The sequence below is a fragment of the Betta splendens genome, chromosome 1 (genome assembly GCF_900634795.4).
Source record: "Betta splendens chromosome 1, fBetSpl5.4, whole genome shotgun sequence".
NCBI lineage: Eukaryota > Metazoa > Chordata > Actinopteri > Anabantiformes > Osphronemidae > Betta > Betta splendens.
This window is the reverse complement of record NC_040881.3, coordinates 781010-792922: the sequence shown is the minus strand read 5'-3', so window position 1 is coordinate 792922 and position 11913 is coordinate 781010. Positions and strand designations below refer to the sequence as shown.

At 48.2% G+C, this 11913-nt stretch overlaps 2 protein-coding genes across 4 annotated transcripts; one reads left to right on the top strand and one right to left on the bottom strand.

Moving 5' to 3' along the window:
* Positions 1–304: 304 nt before the first annotated feature.
* tbce (tubulin folding cofactor E) lies at positions 305–7728 on the bottom strand. 3 transcript variants are annotated; one of them, XM_029154221.3, is made up of 17 exons: positions 7584–7728; positions 7299–7460; positions 6091–6175; positions 5791–5955; positions 5637–5722; positions 2881–2980; positions 2523–2625; positions 2380–2456; positions 2207–2299; positions 1893–1957; positions 1696–1760; positions 1463–1615; positions 1250–1388; positions 1026–1094; positions 872–931; positions 664–755; positions 305–581 (listed from the first exon to the last, which is right to left on the bottom strand). In XM_029154221.3, the coding sequence occupies exons 2-17, from the start codon at positions 7441–7443 to the stop codon at positions 486–488; spliced, it is 1593 nt and encodes a 530-aa protein (XP_029010054.1). In that variant the 5' UTR covers positions 7444–7460; positions 7584–7728; the 3' UTR covers positions 305–485. The 3 variants fall into 3 exon arrangements, with proteins under 3 accessions (XP_029010054.1, XP_029010063.1, XP_055365882.1); XM_029154230.3 differs by having other exon boundaries at positions 7299–7449; positions 7584–7666; XM_055509907.1 differs by lacking the exons at positions 7299–7460; positions 7584–7728 and adding an exon at positions 6461–7259.
* A 138-nt stretch (positions 7729–7866) lies between these two features.
* Positions 7867–11666, top strand: rbm34 (RNA binding motif protein 34). The gene is made up of 11 exons (XM_029154477.3): positions 7867–8050; positions 8262–8418; positions 8608–8729; positions 8807–9017; positions 9637–9696; positions 10265–10308; positions 10442–10525; positions 10596–10659; positions 10730–10772; positions 10846–10964; positions 11152–11666. Exons 1-11 carry the CDS (start codon positions 8028–8030, stop codon positions 11455–11457), a joined length of 1233 nt encoding a protein of 410 aa, XP_029010310.1. The 5' UTR covers positions 7867–8027; the 3' UTR covers positions 11458–11666.
* Positions 11667–11913: the final 247 nt, after the last annotated feature.

The following is an 11913-nucleotide window of genomic DNA, read 5'->3' as shown; positions in this document are numbered from 1 at the left end:
TCTGTTACTGATGTTAATAAGGTAAAGTTTCAGGTCATTTCTGATTTGAGTTTTCATTAGTAGTATTAGTAGTAGCAGCTTTGTAAATTCAGCATCTTCATGCCGCCTGGATCCAAGTTCTGGCTTTAGTTTTCTCTTTGGGAGCTGAGACCATGTCAATGGATGTGAAGGGTTTCCATATGCAGTCGTGTACATTTACTCTGCTGAACTATCACCAGTTTATGCTACTTTTACCTCCTTGAAGTTTATACTTCTACTTCATTAACATTAGACTTCGGAAAGAATTAAAAGTTTTCAAAGTCAATTATTATTATACTAAACATTTAATTTATTGTTAAGAGTCTGTCAGTGTTTACGGAGTCATGGATGTGGTTCCTGCAGGGTTACAGATCCCATCAGCGCATCAATAATAACCCAAGAACCAGATTCAGCTCAGTGAGTTGTGTCTCCAGCTGCAGCTCCTGGTAACGGCTGCAGCGTCTGGGTCAGGACCAGCGAACCAGAACCTGGTCTCCGTCCTCTATCGAGTAAAACTGCAGCGTCTTCAGATCGCTGTCGATCTCAAACTCTGTCCCTGCCACCTGCAACCAAGGGAAAAACTCAGCAGGCTTCATCTGTGCCGAGTGGCCACAGCAGCGAGCGGTGGGATGTGGCGTGTGGTACCTTGGGGCTGGTGTAGCTGAGCCTCAGACTCGCTGCAGGAACCTTCAGCAGTCTGTGCAGGAGTCCTTTCACCTTCTGCACCACCATGGAGGCTGCACCACAGGACACAGGACAGGTTTACATACATACGTCCAAACAACGCCTTGTGTTAAACACTGACCACAGACTGGACTGCAGCAGATCAGAGGTGGATTCTCTGCTTGTTTACCTGGAAGCTTCTTCTCCATCGGCTTCCGCTGAGCATCATCAGGAAACACGAACGTGACCTCTAGAACAAAGACAGACATGTCTGGTTGTGTTGTGGTGAACAAAGACCTCAGCTGGTGAGTGTCTTTATGAACAGTCAGAGTAGTGGGACTAACTCAGCAGCTGGTTCTTCAGGGTGAACGGCTCCTGCTTCTTCAGCTCACCTTCCTCTGGAGCTCCATACTCTGAAAACAAAACCAGATGAATCTAAAAGGGGCCCAAGTTTAAATTTCAAGCAAAAAGCAAAACCACTAGAACCGGATTTGCTGTGTGCCTGACGTTATAGAGTTGGTTCCACCAGTGCTGATCTCATTAAGCGGGAGCTGCTGTTGTGACTCACTGTCGATGAGGTTCTGGTACCGCGGGTGCTGACAGGTGAACTGGGTGCTGGTCAGACTCTGGCCCGCTGCCTTGAGCCACTCCTCTCCGAACATCTTAATGTAGTCCAGCTCTGCCCCCCTCCTGTCCTCAGGGTGGACCTGAGGGACAGTAACCATGGCAACTGCTCAGCAGGCTACCACAATTACAAACACCAACACAGAGTCCAACTCACCTCGCAGCCATTGAGGACGACCAGTCGTCCCAGTTTGGCGATCAGCATTTGATTGGCTGTTCTGGGGTTTCCGTCGCTGCTCACCAGTCGGTTCCCACGACATGAGACTTGGACCAGACTGGAAAGTTTAGCTAGTTCGTCCACCACCCGCCACTGAGGAGGAGCAAGAGAAGAGATGGAGTCACAGTCTGCCAGGTTAACGTTCAGGACCTTAACTGGAGCTACACGCTGACCTCTGTGATGCTGTTCTGGTCCAGGTTCAGACTCTTCAGTGCTGGAAACATGTGTGTGAAAGATCCTGCAGCGAGGAGATTGAACTTTATGTGGAGTAACAACAGCTGAAGGTCGGGTTCATCATAACTCTTCAGTAGAGAAAAACAAGCTGTGACTGACGTGAAACACAGTTTAGATAAAACTGTCTTCAACTTACCAGGAGCAGTGTCATTGAATCGAATGTCAGACAGTCCAGTGTTGGACAGGTTCAGCTTCTCCAGGCTGGAATCAAAGCACAGAGATCAGACACAAGCTTCCACAGCAGCAACACACACCAAGCTCACTAGGAATCACAGTGATTGTTATTTAACACAAGTTAACTGATTTTCATTCATTTGTGCTTCAAATGTGTCAAACTCCTGGTTTACTGCATGTTCAATAACAATATGACCGACATCACTTAATGCTAATAAACAGATGACAAACAAAGTCTTCAAACACAACATTCACGTAGTGGAGTATGAACTGTACCTGGGCAGAGCAGACAGACTGAGCACAGTGTGCTGCACCAAACGGTTGCTGGACAAACTGAGACTCTTCAGACCCTGCAGCACCCCCTCCGGCCTGTAAGACGCCAAACACACCAGACTGGAGTCAGGATCAGGACGGCGTTAGAGAAGGAGAAAGGATGGAGCCGTCATCACCTCTGCAGCTCTGTGATGTTGTTGTCTTCTACACAGAGATCCTCCAGCTGTGGCCACATGGGGGCGCACTCAAGGACCTGACCCATGGGAGAGAAATCAGTAGGAGGAAAAGATGAAAACAGACAACAACCTGCCCTGCGTACCTGTGTCCAGGTGAGGTCACAGCTGTTGAGTGCCAGGACTTTGAGGCTGCAGAAAGCCTGGCAGTGAAGCGAGGGCTCAGAGGGCAAACGCAGTCTGTTTGAGCTGAAATGCAAACTTTACGTCTCTGTATTGTTCATAAAGAAACACACACACACACACACCCACACACACACCCCTGTGCTTCCATGGAAGTGAGGACCTCCACTGACATAATGCCTCCCTAGCCCCTCACTCTAACCATCACAACTAAAGGCAGACGTCTAATCTTTGCTCTAATCAGATCAGAACCAAAACTCAATTCTAACTTCAGCTCTAAAATCACATCTTAACCATCAAACAACCCCCCCCCACACACACCTCAGCTGCAGCCCTTCCAGTCGCTCCAGCTGCCTCGTGATGGCGGCTACATCGTCCCAGGAGCACAGCAGAGTCCCACCCAGGTCCAGCCACTGGACGTCTGGTCGCTGCTGTTAAGGTGGTAGCATGACGGCCTCACTTTCTTAATTTACACACTACTTTGGCTTGCATAAAATATAGTCCAATAACTGTCCAAGCTACAAGTCCACCTTTCTGCTGGATCATCTCTTCCAAGATGTGTGACCACAAACGTACCATCACTGAGGTTACGGAGTCATTAGTGCTACAGCTTAATCTACAGACCAAAGCCTGGAGAATTTCCAAATCAGAACATTTTATATTATATTCCAATGTATGATTTACCGCTCTTAGTCTGGCCCGTCGCCCAGGACCTGTTTGCCTTGGGAGACCCTACCAGGGGCATTTAGCCCCCGACAACATAGCTCCCGGGGTCATTCGGGCACACAAACTCCTCCACCATGATAAGGCGGCGGTTCAAGGAGGAGACTAAGAATGGATCACAAACCCCCCTATGAAAGGCAGACGACCAAGGCCAGAGACGTCGCCCGGTATGGCGTAGCCGGGGCCCCACCCTGGAGCCCGGCCCGGGGTTGGGGCTCGTATGCGAGCGCCTGGTGGCCGGCACAGCCCGAAAGAGCGACGTGGGGCTGTCCTTAAGTGGACCCACCATCCGCAGGAGGAACCGTAGGGGGCCGGTGCAAAGTGGATTGGGCAGCAGTCGAAGGCGGCAGCCTGGGCGCCCCAATCCCTGGATAACCAATCTGGCTATTGGGACATGGAATGTCACGTCACTGGGGGGAAAGAAGCCTGAGCTTGTGCAGGAGGTCGAGCGGTACCGGCTAGAAATAGTCGGGCTCACCTCCACACACAGCCTGGGCTCTGGAACCCAACTCCTTGAGAGGGGCTGGACCCTCTTCTACTCTGGAGTTGCCTGCGGTGAGAGGGCTGGTGTGGGCTTGCTCATAGCTCCCCAGCTTAGTCGCCATGTGTTGGATCGCTTCCCTGCGCCTTTGGGTGGGGGATAGGTCACTTACCGTCATTTGTGCTTACGGGCCAAATGGTAGTGTGGAGTACCCGGCCTTCTTGGGGTCTCTGGAGGAAAGCGCTCCAACTGGTGACCCCATTGTTCTTCTGGGAGATTTCAATGTCCACGTAGGTAATAACAGTGATACCTGGAGAGGCGTGATTGGGAGGAACGGCCTCCCTGATCTGAACCCGAATGGTGTTATGTTATTGGACTTCTGTGCTAGGCACAGTTTGGCCATAACAAACACCATGTTCGAACATAAGGGTGTCCATCGGTGCACATTGCACCAGGACACCCTAGGCCGGAGGTCGATGATAGACTTTGTAGTCGTTTCACCTGACCTTCGGCCATATGTTTTGGACACTCGGGTGAAGAGAGGGGCTGAGCTGTCAACTGATCACCACCAGGTGGTGAGTAGGATCCGCTGGCAGGGAAGGAGGCTGGAACAACTTGGCAGGCCCAAACGTATTGTGAGGGTCTGTTGGGAACGCCTGGCTGAACCCTCTGTCAGACGGACCTTTATCTCACACCTCCGGGAGAGCTTCGACCAGATTCCGAGGGAGGTTGGAGACATAGAGTCCGAGGGGACCATGTTCTCCGTCACCATCGTCAACGCGGCCGTTCGGAGCTGTGGACGCAGGTGATGTCGTGGTGGTAATCCCCGAACCCGGTGGTGGACGTCCTCGTGACATCCTGTGAGGGGTGCTCCGGGAGTATGGAGTCCAGGGCCCTTTGCTAAGGGCTGTTCGGTCTCTGTATAACTGGAGCAGGAGCTTGGTTCGCATTGCCAGCAATAAGTCAGACCTGTTCCCGGTGCATGTTGGACTTCGGCAGGGCTGCCCTTTGTCACCGGTTCTGTTCATTATTTTATGGACAGAATTTCTAGGCGCAGCCAGGGGCCGGAGGGGGTCTGGTTTGGGGACCACAGGATAGCATCTCTGCTTTTTGCAGATGATGTTGTCCTGTTGGCTTCATCAGGCCAGGACCTCCAGCGTGCGCTGGTGCGGTTTGCAGCTGAGTGTGAAGCGGCTGGGATGAGAATCAGTTCCTCCAAATCTGAGGCCATGGTTGTCGACCGGAAAAAGGAGGTTTGCTCTCTCCAGGTTGGAGAAGAGTTCCTGACCCAAGTGGAGGAGTTTAAGTATCTTGGGGTCTTGTTTATGAGTGAGGGAAGGAAGGAGCGTGAGTTTGACAGACGGATCGGTGCGGCGGCTGCAGTAATGCGGCCGGTGTATGTTTGTCGAGGTGAAGAGGGAGCTGAGCCAAAAGGCAAAGCTCTCAATTTACAGGTCAATCTACGTTCCTACCCTCACCTATGGTCATGAGCTTTGGGTCATGACGGAAAGGGCAAGGTCACGGATACAAGCGGCTGAAATGAGCTTCCTCCGCAGGGTGGCTGGGCGCTCCCTTAGAGCGACCCGGCCGCAGATAAGCGGATGAAAATGGATGGACGGATGGATGGATGTATGATTTATAACATACACATAATTGATTCCAGCTTTTTGTGAACATTTCCCTAATAACTCTATTACATAACATATGAAGCAGAAGACGTTTCTTTCAGCAGCTGATGAAGGCTCAGCTGTAGGTGGATGAAGACGCGTCCGCAGCAGTATTTAAGGGAACATCCTCATCTTCACCTAAACATTCGACTTACTGGAAGGCAGTTTACACTCCGGCAGATCCTGCTGCTTCTGTGGAAGGATACTGGGCGTTGTTTGTCGGATTTCCCCCTGGGCCCCGTGGCTGTTGACCTCGCAGCGAGTCAGCAACACAGATTGAAGGCTCTCAAAGCTATAGAGACAGAAACGGGTGCAGTGATTGATCCTTGGTGACGCTGCGTCTTTGCCGTGGCGTCATACCTGCGCTCCTTGATGCCTTCCCACATGAGCTTTTTGGAGGAGATGGAGATCTCTTCACTCAGCACCTCCTCCGCGTCGATCTTGTACAGCCGCCGCACAGCCGTCACATAATCCACTCCAAAACTCGCCTTTGCTGGACGCACGAATGAGCCTCCTTTAGGGTGTCTGAGAGAAGTGGAATTCACAAATATAACAGAAGCTTACAGCAGAGGAGAGTCACCTAACCCAGTAGTATTTAGTGTTAAAAGCTCTCTGAACTGCTGGACTACCAAAGAATGCTTTAATGAAAGTGGCATTAACCTGCATGTGAAGTACTGGACTCCTTCATGGCTGCCGTTGTGTTTGCCTCTCTCTGGATCATCCCACTCAACACCGAGCCACAGCCCTAAAAACGAGCCAACAGGGTTGACGTTAGTGATTAGGTTTAGCTCAGGATGTGTCAGTCAAGCTATTTCTGTAGGTCCCAGGTGGTCACTAGATCAAGGAAAACCAAGGAGATGGTGGTGGGTTTCTGACGATGGCAGTCTGCTGTCATACCATCGATGCACATCCAGGGAAGGGACATTGAGAGAGTGGACTCTTACAAGTACCTGGGAGTGCATCTGAACAATAAACTGGACTGGACTCATAACATGGATGCACTGTACAGGAAGGGTCAGACAGACTCTACCTGCTGAGGAGACTGAGTCTTTTGGAGTGAGGGGCTGCTCCTGAAGACCTTCTATGACTCTGTGTGGCATTAGCCATCCTGTACGTGTGGTCTGATGGAGCAGCATCACAGTGATGACAGGAAGAGACTGGACAGGGTCATCAGAGTCCAGCTCTGTCCTGGGCTGCACTCTGGACACGGTGCAGGAGGTGGGTGAGAGAAGGGTCATGGCTAAACTGACATCCATCATGGACCAGGACTCTCACCCACTGGAGGACTCACTGTCTGCTCTGGAGAGCAGCTTCAGTAGCAGACTGATCCACCCTCGCTGTGTGAAGGAGAGATTCTGTAGATCCTTCCTCCTGCTGCATCAGACTCTACAATCAGCACTGTTAATTACCTTTTGTTTTGTTGACCAGTAGGTCTCCAGTTGGTCTCCAGTTGGTCAGAATTTGTTTGCTACTTGTTGTACTGTGTTAACGTGTCACTTTTATGTTCTCGGTCCAGCCCGTCAGGGACACATTCACCTTCAGATGATCAGACTAGGGTGCTGCTTTGATGAATGGCCTCTGGGGGAGTCTGGTGCTCATCACAGCCACCAAGTCCAGCTGCTGCCAGAACCATTAGTTCCATAAGGGCTGGAGTTCTCCTCTCAGACATTCCCAGCTGGCCCCCCACGGAGGAGCAGGTCTGGACCCTGTGTAATTATTCTATTCCCTTACTGAACGGGGGGTTTACACTCTGTTCGCATTCCGTTTCTACTGTTTTAGTGGCAGATCAAAATGTCAGGAAATCACTGACAGCTCAAGAAACAGTTAAAGTTAAAACCAACCAGCGCGCCACACAACACAGGTCTCACCTGACGTCGGTGGTACCGGGCCCACGTACCGAACCGTGGCCCGCTCCCCGCCACAGGACACACGCCTGCCGACTGCGTCCTCTGGAACCTGCGTCTCCATGTGATCAGCTCCCATCGAAACAGCCTGGCACGCAGCTATTCGCATGACCGCCTGCTAACGTACTGCCAAGGCGTTACACTGACTTCAGGTGTTTAACGTCAATATACAACAAGGTAACTAAATGTGTTCGTGTAACGGAGCCGCGGCGTGGAAAATCACCCAATAAAAATAAAGTTTACATTTACCTGTGACGTTTGTAGGTGTGAACTAGCGGATAGCTCTCAAACTAAAACACAGGACCACCATACCGGAAGTGTCACATTTAGCGGTTGCACCGATTTACCACTTCACTTTTATTTTAAAATTCAACTACGAACATACCGCAACTTGAATAAATGTATCAACACACGATATATCCATGCTTGCTTATTGTTGTACTTATCAGGTCTTCCGAATAAAAAAAAAGATAAAACTAGTTTTACCATATAACGGAACCTTTGCACCGCCGTGATTGTGTTTTAAGAGGGAAACTATTCGCAGTTGTGAGTTGTGAGCTTGGAGAAACGTGTGAACATGCTGCTGTTGTGATGTTATAAGACTTTAAGTAACAATTCGTGCATATGCTGAAAAAGAATAAAACAGGTAAAATCGACTTGAAGCGACGATACGAATAATCTGGAAAAAAAAACATGAAGAAGAAACTTAAACGGAGGTTTGTTTACAGTTTCTTCGCAACTTTGCAAATGCTTCGCTGCTGTGGTGTGTTAGGTGTTGTCCAGTATTGAATTGTGTGATAGATTGTGTCACTAGTTACTTTTGGGACATTCAGCTCCTGTACAGGACGTAACAGTACACACATTCTTATTAATGCTTCGTAAATTATGTTTACGTTTGGCTGTTCTTCACGTCTGTTTCTTCGTCAGTGGGGATGCTTCAGTGGAGCAGCAATCAACTGACTACGTTGTGGGTCAGGTATCGGAGAGTTTGTTTCAGGAAAACCCGTCAGGCTCTGGATCTCTGACGGCTTTGTTCAGCACAGCTGGTGCAGTTGCACCGCTGGTGTTCCAGGCTGCACCAAAGGTAAATAAAATGGAAGTGTAGTAAAAGCACCATATTCAGCAACCGATTTACCCACATTTGGCAGCAGCACTGAATCAATAAAAGATGTGGATGAAGATGCATGGTACCCAGTGCAACAGTTTGTCAATTAGTAATACATAATATCTGCAGACTTCCCGTGCCAAAAGTGATTGGTTGTTTTTAATGCAGCCTGTTCAGAAGAGCACAGAAAAAAAACAACAGCAGAAAGATTCAGAGGTCAAAGGTCAACCAAGTCAAAACCAGAAGCCACCAAAGGACAAATCAGCAGCTGACAAGAAGCTAGTAAACAGGTGAGAAGCTCAGATGCAGACTATGATGCAAATACATTTTTTGTTTTCATTCTTATTCTTTTGTCTGGTGGTTTTAGGGAAAGCAGTTTACAGAAAGCAGACGAGGACGAGCAAGCACTAACGACATCTGCGAAGAGGAAGAGGAAGGCGCCGAGTCCTTGCCGAGAGAACGATGTGGAGGACTGGGTGATGAAAAGACAGCGGCTGAAAGCCAGAAGAGAGGAGGAGGCCTTAAAGAGGAAGAGGACGATCTTTGTTGGCAACTTGCCCATCAGCTGCACCAAGAAGGTAGTGATGAAGTCAGCAGACGATGTTTTAGGAAGACTTGGTGCTCCACATCTACAGCAAAAACTTAAAACAAAACCATCATATGTGTATAAGAAATTGGATCAGCTCAGTGTTGTTCACACTGAGTGTTGTTCACACTGAGCTGATTCAATATGAAAGGATTAGAGGTAAACTCACCTGACAGTACATTCTATCCATCCATCCATTTTCTGCCGCTTATTCCCATCCGGGGTCGAAGGTGGTGCTGGAGCCTATCCCAGCTGTCTTTGGGCGAGAGGCTGGGAACACCCTGCACAGGTCGCCAGTCCATCACAGGGCAACACACAGAAAGACAACCATTCACACACACACACACACACACACACTCACACCTACGGGCAATTCAGAGTGACCAATTAACCTACAGTAATGCATGTTTTTGGACCGTGGGAAGAAGCCAGAGAACCCAGAGAGAACCCACGCCAACACGAGGAGAACATGCAAACTCTAAACATGCCAATTGGAGAAAATGCAATACATTTTACTTCAGTAATTATTTGCGGTTTGTGTCTCCAGGTGATTCACTTATGACTAATACTCATTTAAAATGGAGCACAGATGGTGAAGTTTTGTTTTTCAGACCCTGCGGAGCCTCTTCAAGGATAAAGGATCCATTGAGACCATCCGTTTTCGCTCTGTGGTAAGACGCACACTCACCCAAAACAGTAATGGTAGTTGTATTAATGGAAACTTTAAACCTGTCTGACAGTCACCATTCTGTGTTACAACTAAATGAACAAAAATACACTGAATTTATTCATTTTGAAAAATGATCCAATGTTGCATTTATGCATCATAACGTCTTCACTTCTAAGATTACATCCTAAAACAGGATTGCAGACATGTCTCATACTTAAACAGGCTGATGATGGTTACAAGAGCATGTCTTAACACTATGGACTCCTACTGTCAGTCTGACAACAGTCTAAACAGGAGCAGGATCACAACAAGCATCTGGGTCACCTGATGCACAGCTGATAGCTGTGTTCCTGAGTATCTTTCTATAGAATGTTTTGTTGGTGGATGAGACCGAAGCTTCCAGAACAAGAACCTGGTCCCATCGGTGGCAATATCAGATTCTAGGTCTGGACTAGGAAAGCTTGTCAATAATAACTTAAGCAGTTAGTTCACTTAGTTTAACTCCGGTTCAGACACAAAGAATCCACTGATCATTACAGACCGTCACTGACTCTGTTTGTCTCCTACAGGTCAGAGAGGATCAGTCCATGTCCCGCAAAGTAGCAGCTATTAAGTGAGTTCGAGTCTTGTCATACATAAGTACTTAAACAGTCCACGGCAGTAATTGGATTGGGTAATTAGTCACCAACCTGAGCCCCCAGTGGTATTTTCTAGCTTCAGTTGATCTCAGATTCTCTTTACTTCAGACGAAAGATTCATCCCAAGAGGCAAAGTGTAAACGCCTACATAGTGTTTAAAGATGAGGAGGGAGCGGCTGGAGCTTTGGACAGGTCAGACATTCACTGAAAACCAGATGTGGACTGAAATGAGCCCATTCATCATCCTTGTCTCATCTGACAGGAATGGAATGGAGATGGAGAAAGACGTCTACATCCGCGTGGACAGAGTGAGGGACAGCTCATCGGTGAGTCTCAGTTTCATCTGAAACCATCTATGGCCAACGGCTGATCCCCATCTCTCCTGTTGTCTTGCAGCACGACCACAAACGCTCCATCTTCGTGGGGAATCTTTCGTTTGGTGAGTTTTTCTGTTCTCACTGCAGACTTCCTTTTGACACAAGCTGCAGCTTTTTAATTGTCTTTGTGTTCAGAGATGAATGAGCTGACGCTTAGACGCCATTTTGAGGAATGCGGCACAGTGGAGGCTGTACGACTGGTCCGGGACCAGAACTCTGGGCTGGGGAAAGGATTCGGTTATGTACTGTTTGAGGTACGACTCTTATGACAAATCTGTAGATCACACTATGTAAAATGAAGATCAGAAGATGGAAGAACACTAATGATTAAGAAAGTTTTATTAACGAAAAGAAACTTAACTCGTTAACTAATATTAGTTCATATCAGTGTCACAGTTAAACACGCTAGATGTTAAGAATATATTTGTTTTCCTGCTGCAGAGCTCAGACTCTGTCCAGCTGGCGCTAAAACTGGACGGTTCCAAGGTGGACGGCCGCTCGATCCGGGTGAAGAGATCAGTGAAGAAAGAAAAGAGTAAAAGTGGCACTAGAGGGACCACAGGGAGGACCAGCAGGGGCCCAGGAAGGGGCCCCGCGAAGGGTCCAGTTCAAGGCTCAGGAAAGAAGTTGTTCGGTGGAAACCAGCAGAGGTCCACGTTGTTTAAAGGAGAAGTGGTGGATCCAAAGAAGAAGACTAAAAAGCGTCAGAAGAAGAAAACAAAGCCAAAAAAGACGATTCACATCTGACGTCAGACCTCACACATTTTCAAGTTCAAGTGTTGGAGCTTCTGCAGCAGTTTCCAGCATGTTCCAGCTTCAGGGTTTGATCAACATGTCTGCTAGACATGTCTGCAACAACTTTTGCCTGTAGAAGTACGAAACCTGTTACACACTTGTCTCTTGTAAACTGATGTTTTGTGTAATGGCGTATTCCAATAAACAAATTCTCAACTTTTTCATGGAAAAAGGCATTGAACCACAAGGAAGCTGAGCCCAGTGGAAACCAACAGCTGTGGTTTCTCTAGCACACACAAAAGTGACTAATATCAGAGTGCAAAACGTAAAACAGAAAACACAATTATGTAAACTATCAAAATCAACCGTCATCTATCCATTTAACTTGGCTGTTGGACTTATTCACACCTGGGTTTTATGACCAGTCTATCGTATTTCACACTGCCTTTATCTCCCCTTTCACATGCA

Bases quoted from the DNA above. Each gene is read 5' to 3' on its own strand.
- tbce (XM_055509907.1), bottom strand. From the start codon at position 6,689: ATGATGGATGTCAGTTTAGCCATGACCCTTCTCTCACCCACCTCCTGC. The intron at 1,761-1,892 runs GTAAGTTGAAGA...TCCTCGCTGCAG, and splicing joins ATTCAATGACACTGCTCCTG to GATCTTTCACACACATGTTT. The intron at 1,616-1,695 runs GTCAGCGTGTAG...GCTCCTCCTCAG, and splicing joins ACCAGAACAGCATCACAGAG to TGGCGGGTGGTGGACGAACT.
- rbm34 (XM_029154477.3), top strand. From the start codon at position 8,028: ATGAAGAAGAAACTTAAACGGAG. The intron at 10,309-10,441 runs GTGAGTTCGAGT...TCTTTACTTCAG, and splicing joins CGCAAAGTAGCAGCTATTAA to ACGAAAGATTCATCCCAAGA. The intron at 10,773-10,845 runs GTGAGTTTTTCT...CTTTGTGTTCAG, and splicing joins CGTGGGGAATCTTTCGTTTG to AGATGAATGAGCTGACGCTT.